General features: G+C 46.8%; 1 protein-coding gene across 1 annotated transcript; it reads left to right on the forward strand.

The window, feature by feature from the left end:
• Positions 1-1542: 1542 nt before the first annotated feature.
• TMED6 (transmembrane p24 trafficking protein 6) lies at positions 1543-10387 on the forward strand. Its single transcript, XM_003917104.5, has 4 exons — positions 1543-2466; positions 4978-5104; positions 6644-6792; positions 9998-10387. The coding sequence occupies exons 1-4, from the start codon at positions 2254-2256 to the stop codon at positions 10229-10231; spliced, it is 723 nt and encodes a 240-aa protein (XP_003917153.3). The 5' UTR covers positions 1543-2253; the 3' UTR covers positions 10232-10387.
• The last annotated feature ends 44 nt before the right edge of the window (positions 10388-10431 follow it).

A 10431-nucleotide genomic window follows, 5' to 3' on the forward strand; every position in this document is an offset into this window, starting at 1 on the left:
CAAGCTCTGCCTCCCAGGTTCACACCATTCTCCTGGCTCAGCCTCCCAAGTAGCTGGGACTACAGGCGCCCGCCACCAAGCCCGGCTAATTTTTTCTATTTTTATTGGAGACGGGGTTTCACCGTGTTAGCCAGGATGGTCTCGATCTCCTGACCTCGTGATCTGCCCGCCTCAGCCTCCCAGAGTGCTGGGATTACAGGCGAGAGCCACTGTGCCCGGTATCAGTGTTTCTTAAACTTGAGAATGCCTATGTTCGTTAATATTTTTTCACATAATTCAGTGTTGTTTTTATTATAGTTACTGAAATGTGTACAAAGATAAAACTATGCTTACAGCTTCTGTAGAACTATGAAACTTACTATGAACTGACGATTGTTTCGCCGAAACCAAGTCACTGCTTATGACATGACCAGTGCTAGGACTGTGATGGTGGTGCGACTCGGGTGGGGGGTGCCTGTGCCACGTGTGCTGATAGAAGTTCCCAGACTCTTCTACCTGTCACTTGGGCAAGACTGCCACAGAGCCACTGTGCTCCCAGAGTGCTGGGATGTTTTCTGCTTAATTAGCTTGTGACACTTTGAGTCAATGCAAATAATTGCTGGAAGGTGTTGATGCTGTTTGTTTTTTGTTTTTCAAGATTATGACCAAGGCTAGGCGCAGTGGCTCACACCTGTAATCCTAGCACTTCGGGAGGCCAAGGCATGGGGATCACTTGAGCCCAGGAGTTTGAGACCAACCTAGGCAACATGGCAAAACCTTGTCTCTACAAACAATACAAAAATCAGCCAGGTGTGGTGGTGCACTCCTGTGGGTCCAGCTACTCAGGAGGCTGAGGTGGGAGGATCGTTTGAGCTCAAGAGGGTGAGGCTGCAGTGTCTGTGCCACTACACTCCAGCCTGGAAGACAGAGTGATGCCATCTCAAGGAAGCAAAAAATATAGATTATGACTAAAAGCTGTTTAGGCAGTGTCAGAACTCAGAGACTGACAGCTTGAGAATGAGAAACACTGTCCTGCTTGGTGGTTAAGAGCATGAGCCCCCACCGGGGACCCAGCTCTGCCAGGTGTGCTTGTGGGACGGTGAGCCATCACTGGAATCTCTGAATGTCTGTGTCCTCATCTCTAATGCCAGAGCTCACAATACCTCCCTTACAGGACTATTGTGAGAATAAAATAAGATGCAGGTAAATCTTAGCTCAGTGCCTGCCATAAAGGAGGTGGGTGTTGAAATCATGAATAAAATAATAAAGATTAAGGATGTGAATAATACAATTGTCTTTAAGTGGGTTCTGGATAGCTTTTTCCCCCCATAGGTGCTGAAGAAGACCTGAATAAAAGAAAGATCAAGGCCGGGCGTGGTGGCTCATGCCTGTAATCCCAGCACTCTGGGAGGCCGAGGTGGGCAGATTACTTGGGAGTTCGAGACCAGCCTGGCCAACGTGAAAAAACCCCGTCTCTACTAAAAATTCAAAAATTAGCCAGGCATGGTGGCAGGCACCTGTAATTCCAGCTACTCCGGAGGCTGAGGCAGGAGAATTGCTTGAACCTGGGAGGTGGAGGTTGTAGCGAGTAGAGATCATGCCACTGCACTCCAGCCTGGGTGACAAAGCTACACTCTGTCTCAGGAAAAAAAAAAGGAAAGATTGAGGCTTTGGATAATACAATCATCTTTCGGTGGGTTTGGATAGCTTTAGGTGACTGTTAGGTGGAAGGCATCAGGATGAGCACTGTCAGTGGAGGGGTCTGAGCACCATCCTGGCACTGTATTCATCCACTTACATCTTTGCACACATATGCTGTGATTTGCTCTGAGCTGCAGCACTGGGCAGAGAGAAGTGTTGCCCCATGTATTTATAGGAGCAATTTGATGTAAGAGAAGAGTCTCCCCAATCAACTTTTTGTCAGTGTATTCAGATAGTTGTAAACTTACCCAGTATTATATCCCCAAGAAGCAGGAACTAAAAAATGACAGCCCTAAGGAGGGGTGGAGAGACCTCTTCTGAGGTGGTAGACCTATGTAGCACCCATGAAGTAGGTTTGGTAAGCCACTGAGTTTTTGAGGTGAAAGCAAAACTTCCTCCTGCGAGCCAAACATAGGAGTATCATGGCAATTCTATTATGAATATCTATGTGTGGCCCTGAAATGGGCCTAAATGTGACTTGTGGAGTTAATCATTAGCCCAGCGGTTGTCTGAACGACTTGATTCCCCTGGGCTGCAAGCAGTTCACCTGCAGAGGAGGCTCCAGAAAGCAGCATGTCCCCCTTGCTCTTTGGGGCTGGGCTGGTCGTTCTGAATCTAGTGACGTCTGCCAGGAGCCAGAAGATAGAACCTCTAAGTGGCTCTGGGGACCAGCCACTCTTCCATGGAGCTGATCGACATGACTTTGCCATCATGATCCCTCCAGGAGGCACGGAATGCTTTTGGCAATTTGCCCACCAGACTGGATACTTCTATTTCAGTTACGAGGTATGTGGGTGACTGGCCATACTGGGGGCTTTTTTTTTCCTCCTTTACTCATAAAGTGGGTCAGGTTTTAGGTCAAAACAAGGTCTGGTTGTCTTTATTATGCTGTGATTCCCCACCTGTTAATGAAATGGACCTGCAGTTAGAGGGAGACTCCAGCTGGGTGAATCATCATCAACAGGAGCTAAAACATATGGTTTGGTTCTCACATCAGGGGCCATGCTCAAAGCCATGGGGCAGACGGGGTGCCTCTCCCTGAAGAGGTAACCATTACATGTACTCGGATTTGGGGATGACAGGAGAGAGAATACACTTTTAATATATTAAAACAAAATGGATAATAGTGCTTTGGAGACTGATCCAGAGATTTCAAAGAAAGCTGCTTCAGTTTATGGGGGTGGGGGAGTGAAGGCTCTGCTGCCTTTAGGAGCAATTCTGGCAAATCAGAGATTCACTAGCTCAAGTTTTCTGTATTCAGCCAGTTAATCCTTTTTTTTTTTTTAGGACGGTAAGTGTTTTCAAGTTACCTATTCAAAGGTCAAGTACTTTTATCCATACTGTGGTCTTATACCATGCTGTCCCAGGATGGTGAACTCAATATGAAAGTTAGAGGCTGTTCATTTCGTTTGTGCTTTATCTTAGGAATCTGTTAACTTTCTAATTTTTGTTTACACAGTAATAGACTTTGTTGATCTTACTCCATTCCACTGTAACATTTATTTTAAATAAACTTATCAGAGACTTTTCTTACCTTTGAATTTCTATCAGAACAGCAGCCACTACTAAGCTCACTGTGGCTAATCAAGATCTAGCTTGGGAGTGAGTGTCCATGGAGTGCTTGCTGTAGGTGTGCACTGCCAAGCAGCAAATGCCCAAATCTGGGACATCATCGGGGAGCTCAACCACCAAGCAAGTTCATTCAAGAACTCTACAGCCCGGCTGGGTGCGGTGGCTCACACCTGTCATCCCAGCACTTTGGGAAGCTGAGGCAGGCGGACCACCTGAGGTCAGGAGTTTGAGACCACCCTGGCCAATATGGTAAAACCCCATCTCTACTAAAAATACAAAAATTAGCTGGGCTTGGTGGCATGTGCCTGTAATCCCAGCTACTTGGGTGGCTGAGGCGGGAGCATCACTTGCACTCGGGAGATGGGGGTTGCGGTGAGCCGAGATGGCGCCACTGCACTCTAGCCTGGGTGACAGGGCAAGACTCTGTCTCGAAAAAAGAAAAAAGGAAATTCTACAGCCAGAATCATACACTTTTTTTTTAAAGACAGAGTCTTGCTCTGTTGCTCAGGCTGGAGTACAGTGGCATGATCTCCACTCACCGCAACTCCCGCCTCCCAGGTTCAAGCAATTCCCCTGCCTCAGCCTTCAAAGTAGCTGGGATTACAGGCGCACGCCACCATGCCTGACTAATTTTTGTATTTTTTTTTTTTTTTTTTTTGAGACGGAGTCTCGCTCTGTCGCCCAGGCTGGAGTGCAGTGGCCGGATCTCAGCTCACTGCAAGCTCTGCCTCCCGGGTTCACGCCATTCTCCGGCCTCAGCCTCCCGAGTAGCTGGGACTACAGGCGCCCGCCACCTCGCCCGGCTAGTTTTTTGTATTTCTTAATAGAGATGAGGTTTCACCGTGTTAGCCAGGATGGTCTCGATCTCCTGACCTCGTGATCCGCCCGTCTCGGCCTCCCAAAGTGCTGGGATTACAGGCTTGAGCCACCGCGCCCGGCTTAATTTTTGTATTTTTAAAGTAAAGACAGGGTTTCACCATGTTAGCCAGGCTGGTCTCAAACTCCTGACCTTGTGATCTGCCTGCCTCGGCCTCCCAAAGTGCTGGGATTATAGGCATGAGCCACTGCGCTCGGCCCAGAATCATACATTTTTTTTTTTTTTTTTGAGGCGGAATGCCAGCTCTGTCGCCAGGCTGGAGTGCAGTGGCGGGATCTCAGCTCACGCAGCTCCACCTCCCGAGTTCACGCCATTCTCCTGCCTCAGCCTCCCGAGTAGCTGGGACTGAAGCCACGCCACCATGCCCGGCTAGTTTTTTGTATTTTTCTATTAGAGGCGAGGGTTTCACCGTGTTAGCCAGGATGGTCTCGATCTCTGACCTGCGTGATCCAGCCCATCTGCGGCCTCCCAAAGTGCTGGGATTATAGGCATGAGCCACTGCGCTCGGCCCAGAATCATACATTTTAACCGATCCACACCAACTGTGTGGTCCGAGCAAGACATGTCTTCTTCACACGGGTGCTGTTGGCATTCTGGGCAGTTCTTTGTCCTGCTGTACTGTTTCCTACATTGCAGACGTTCAGCTATGCTGTGCCTCCTCCCCTTAACACCATCACTGTGACACCTCAGAATCCTCTAATCAGTTCCAAACCCCAGCAGCAGGTTGGGCAGTCCCACCCCAGACAGAGACCACTGTGCTGATGACTGTGGGATGTCAGTCTTACCACTCAGCTGGCTTCCTCATGATGTAGCAGGGGTTCTGCTGCCTACTTAATGTGTCTTGGCAGGTTCAGCGGACGGTGGGGATGTCACATGACCGGCATGTTGCTGCCACGGCACATACCCCACAGGGATTTCTCATAGACACCTCCCAGGATGTTCGGGGCCAGATTAACTTCTCTACCCAAGAGACAGGTCTGTTTTCATTACCATGGCTATTATAATAATCATAGGGTTCTATGAAATTAGAGAAATAATGAGGAAGTATACAAAGATGTTTAAACAGTAGGAAAAAAATTCAGCCTTTAACACCAAAAACCAGTGTTCCTGGAGACTGCTGACCTCCAAGGATGCCAAGTGGCAGTCCACTGACAATTTGGGGACAACACTCCAGGTGAGCATTCTAACTCTAGGGTTCAGCAGCTCAATTTTATCTCGTTATCTCCAGTCGATCAGATTCTGGGAAAGTGACCAAAAAACAGAGACCCATTTATAATACAAATTCCAATTAACAAATGTATTACAGGGAAGTATTTCTTTCCAGTCATCAGAATATTTGAGTCAGTTACTAAAAGCAGACTCAGAACAAAAGAAAATGCATGATATCCATGTGAGATATCCACACTCCACAACAAAGCACTCCTCCAGCCAGGTCAAGCCTGTCCCACTTTGGACAGCACCAGTGTCTTAACTGCCCTCTTCACTAGCCAGCTGCACTAAAAAAGACATTTTCTCAACAGGGGCATCAGACAGTCCTTCACTATAAAGCACAGGATATGTATCAGTGTTAAAAGATCTTGAACAGGCTGGGCGTGGTGGCTCATACCTGTAATCCCAGCACTTTGGGAGGCCAAGGTGGGCGGATCACCTGAGGTCAGCAGTTCGCGACCAGCCTGCTCAATATGGTGAAACCCCATCTCTACTAAAAATACAAAAATTAGCTGAGCGTGGTGGCAGGCCACCTGTAATCCCAGCTACCCAGGAGGCTGAGGCAAGAGAATCGCTTGAACTGGGGAGGCAGAGGCTGCAGTGGCTCAAGAGCATGCCATTGCACTCCAGCCTGGGCGACAGAGAGAGACTCTTGTTTCAAAAAAAAAAAAAAAAAGATCTTGAACATCTTTGGCCCCTACATGCCAGTAGTGCCTTCCAATCATTCTGACTTTCAAACACTGCCACACCTTTCTAATCCCACCCCACCGCATCTTCCACCGGTCCTCTCCACCCCCCGCACACACAAAGGGAAGCAACACCAGCCCCAACAGATATCCCACACCATGAGTCAATGCACAGATGTCTTAGAGGCAATCACTCCAGGAGAGCTGCTTTCATGCACTATGCATCCAATTTTTTTTTTCTTTCCTAATTTCAAGATGGTGTCCCTAGCTCTAATGGTATAAAAGGACCAGGCAAACACCCATGCTCTTAACTCAATCTGTTGAGCAGGAGTTCCTTAATACAAGATGTGGGAATTACATGTTGGCAAAGAGAAAATGTTGTTTGCCACTATCCAGTATGGAAAGGACTAGTTACTAAAATTTGGCCATACAATAAGTAATATTTAGTACGAGTTTAACATAAGGTCCATGTCTTCCGTGTCAAAAACGGCATCTTTGTACTTTCTAAGTAAAAAGAAGTTGCTGTAGAATTCCAAAACTAGAGGACAGATACCTCCAGAGAATCCTTAACAAAGGGGAGGAGACCAAAGACTTGGTAATGATCTAAGAATTCCTACAGGTTTTTATCAGCTTTGTCTAAATAATCAGCATAATCACTTCGGCTCTGTGCAAGTGTACCTCAACTTTGGAGTCTTCTATGAGGGGCCTGAGACTGATCACAAACAGAAGGAAAGAAAACAACTGAACGATACTCTGGATGCAATAGAGGTAAGGAAGTGTTTTGTGGAAGAGAAACATCTGTGGAAACTGATTTTAACTTCAGAGGGAAGATGACTTCATTTAGGTAGAAACCAAACAGGCAAGGGGATGTGAATCTCTTAATAAACTATGACTTGACGGGGCGTGATGGCTCACGCCTATACTCCCAGCACTTTGGGAGGCCAAGGTGGGTGGATCACTTGAGGTCAGGAGTTTGAAACCAGCCTGGCCAACATGGTGAAACCCCGTCTCTACTAAAAATACAAAAATTAGCCGGGCATGGTGGTGGGCACCCGTAATCCCAGCTACTCGGAAGGTTGAGGCTGGAGAATCGCTTAAACCCCAGAAGGCAGAAGTTGCAGTGAGCCGGGATCGCGCCACTGCACTCCAGCCTCGGATAGAGCCTGTCTCTACTAAAAATACAAAAATTAGCGGGGCATGGTGGTGGGCACCCGTAATCCCAGCTACTCGGAAGGTTGAGGCGGGAGAATCGCTTAAACTCCGGAAGGCAGAGGTTGCAGTGAGCCGAGATCGCGCCACTGCATTCCAGCCTCAGATAGAACGAGTCTGTCTCAAAATAAAATAAATTATGACTTGAAGCTTTTGAAATTCCACCTTCATTTTATACCAAGGGTTGGCAAACTATGTATGGCTCACAGGCCAAATCTGGCCCATTGCCTGTTTTTCTTTAAATTGAGATATAATTTATACACCATCTTAAAGTGTATGTCCGTGGTTTTTTAGTATATTCCCAAGGCTGTGCAACTATTAGCATCTAATCCAGAAGTTTATCACCCACCCACCCCCAAAAATCCCACTACCCATTAGTCATTCTCCGTTCTATTACCCCAGGCCTGCCTATCACTGTTCTACTGTCTCTATAGATTTACCTACTCTGTACTTAATTTCTGAGACAGGGTCTTACTCTTGTTGTCCAGGCTGCAGTGTGCAGTGGCTTGATCACAGCTCACTGCAGCCTCAATCTCCTGCGCTCAAGCAATCCTCCCACCTCAGCTTGCCAAAGTGCTGAGATTACTCAGTATTTTGAGCTACTGTGTCGAGATTAATCAACAATTTGAGCCACTGCGGCTGGCCTCTATACGCTTTATTTAAATGGAATCACACAGTACATGGGGTTTTGTGACTGGCTTATATTTATTGTCATTTTTTGAGACGGAGTTTCGCTCTTGTCTAGGCTGGAGTGCAATGGTGCAATCTCAGCTTGCTGCAACCTCTGCCTCCAGGGTTCAAGTGATTCTCCTGCCTCAACCTCCTGAGTAGGTGGCATTACAGCCGCGTGCCACCACGCCCAGCTAATTTTTGTATTTTTAGTAGAGACGGGGTTTCACCATGTTGGTCAGGCTGGTCTTGAACTCTTGACCTTGTGATCCGCCCAGCTCAGCCTCCCAAAGTGCTGGGAATACAGGCGTGAGCCACTGCGCCCTGCCTGAATTGTCTTTTTATTGTTGAATTTTATTTATATATTCTGGATACAAATCCCTTCTAAGATACGTGAGTTGCAGATATTTTCTCCCATTCTGGCAATGTCTTTTCACTTTCTTTTTTCTTTTTTGAGACGGAGTCTCGCTCTGTCGCCCAGGCTGGAGTGCAGTGGCGTGATCTTGGCTCTGCAACCTCCGCCTCCCAGGTTCAAGTGATTCTCCTGCCTTGACCTCCTGAGTAGCTGGGACTACAGGTGTGTGCCACAATGCCCAGCTAATTTTTGTATTTTTATTTATTTATGTATTTATTTATTGAGACACAGTCTTGCTTTGTCACCCAGGCTGGAGTGCAGTGGCACAATTTTGGCTCACTGCAAACTCCATCTCCCGGGTTCAAGTGATTCTCATGCCTCAGTCTCCCAAGTAGTTGGGATTACAGGCGGGTGCCACCACACCTGGCTAATTTTTGAATTTTTAGTGGAGATTGGGGTCTCACCATGTTGGCCAGGCTGGTCTTGAACTCCTGACTTCAGGTGATTGCCCAACTTGGCCTCCCAAAGTGCTAAGATTACAGGAATGAGCCACTGCGCCCAGCTATTCTTCACTTTCTTTTCTTTTTTTTCTTTTTTATTTTTTTGAGACAGAGTCTCGCTCTGCCGCCCAGGCTGGAGTACAGTGGCACGATCTCGGCTCACTGCAACCTCTGCCTCCCGAGCTCAAACAATTCTCCTGCCTCAGCCTCCGGAGTAGCTGGAATTACAGGCATGTGCCACCACACCCGGCTAATTTTTGTATTTTTAGTAGAGACGGGGTTTCACCATGTTGGCCAGGCTGATCTCAAACGCCTGACCTCAGGTAACGCGCCCACCTCGGCCTCCCAAAGTGTTGGGATTACAGGCGTGAGCCACTGCGCATGGCCCACTTTTCACTTTCTTAGTCTCTCCTAAATGCACAAAAACTCACTGCCTGTTTTTGTAAATGGAAGTTTTCTTGAAACACAGCCATGCTCATTTGACAATTACATATTGTCTGTGGCTGCTTTTGTACTACAGTGTGCAGAGTTCAGCAGTCACAAGGGCCTGCAAAGCCAAAAATATTTACCATCTGGCCTTAAAGTCCACAGGCTCTTGTCTTCTACCATATACAGAGAATATAAAACATCACCTGGAATGGTAACAACATGCTGAGTACATCTAGATCTAGAGGTCCTCTGGAAGAGCTCTCTAGTTTGAGAACTGAAGTTTTCCATTATTTAAAAATAAAACAAAAGAAGGCCGGGGCAGTGGCTCATGTCTGTAACCCCAGCACTTTGGGAGGCCAGTGTGGGTGGATCTCTTGAGCCCAGGAGTTCGAGATGAGCCTGGGCAACATGGCAAAACCCTGTCTCTACAAAACAAAACAAAAAAATACTAAAATTAGTCAGATGTGGTGGCACGTGCCTGTAGTCCCAGCTACTAGGGAGGCCGAGGTGGGAAGATCGCTTCAGCACAGAAGGTTGAGGCTGCAGTGAGCTGTGACTGCGCCACTGTACTCCCGCCTGGGCAAACAAGTGAGACCCTGTCTCGAGAAACAAAAACAAAAATTGCAAACTCAAGTCCAGATCATATTTCATACATAGCACACACAACATTTATCAACAACTATAATAGTATTGTACATCTTAAAATTGTATGGGTAAATTATTTGACTTCCAGGTAGGTTAGTGCTGGTGAGCACCCAGGTGAGGCTAGATGGGGGTTTGGAAGAATCCGTTTTAAAATTTTCTCTCATAGGACAGCACACAAAAGGTGCAGAACAATATCTTTCACATGTGGCGATACTACAACTTTGCCCGGATGAGGAACATGGCTGACTTTTTCCTTACCCATTCAAACTATAACTACGTGAACTGGTGGTCGACAGCCCAGAGCCTCGTTATTATTCTTTCTGGAATCTTGCAACTGTATTTCTTGAAGCGTCTCTTCAATGTTCCAACAACTACAGACACAAAAAAGCCAAGATGCTAAGCTAAGGTGACTATAGCACCCTGGGGCTTAGTCGAAATCAGCTTTGTAATGTTATGGGACAAAAATCAATCTATCTCATTAAGGTTTTAGTCTGCTGTACATATCTAAAAAAGCAAAATGGCAATAAAATAATAATGAAAAAGTTCTGAAGAAGTATTAAATGTATGCATCAAAATACTGTTCATCATATAGCAGTCCCT

The sequence above is a fragment of the Papio anubis genome, chromosome 18 (assembly GCF_008728515.1).
Source record: "Papio anubis isolate 15944 chromosome 18, Panubis1.0, whole genome shotgun sequence".
Lineage (NCBI taxonomy): Eukaryota > Metazoa > Chordata > Mammalia > Primates > Cercopithecidae > Papio > Papio anubis.

Coding starts and splice junctions, on each gene's coding strand:
- TMED6 (XM_003917104.5), top strand. CDS start 2,254: ATGTCCCCCTTGCTCTTTGGGGCTGGGCTGGTCGTTCTGAATCTAGTG. Junction 2,467..4,977: donor ACTTCTATTTCAGTTACGAG/GTATGTGGGTGA, acceptor GTGTCTTGGCAG/GTTCAGCGGACGGTGGGGAT. Junction 6,793..9,997: donor ATACTCTGGATGCAATAGAG/GTAAGGAAGTGT, acceptor TTTCTCTCATAG/GACAGCACACAAAAGGTGCA.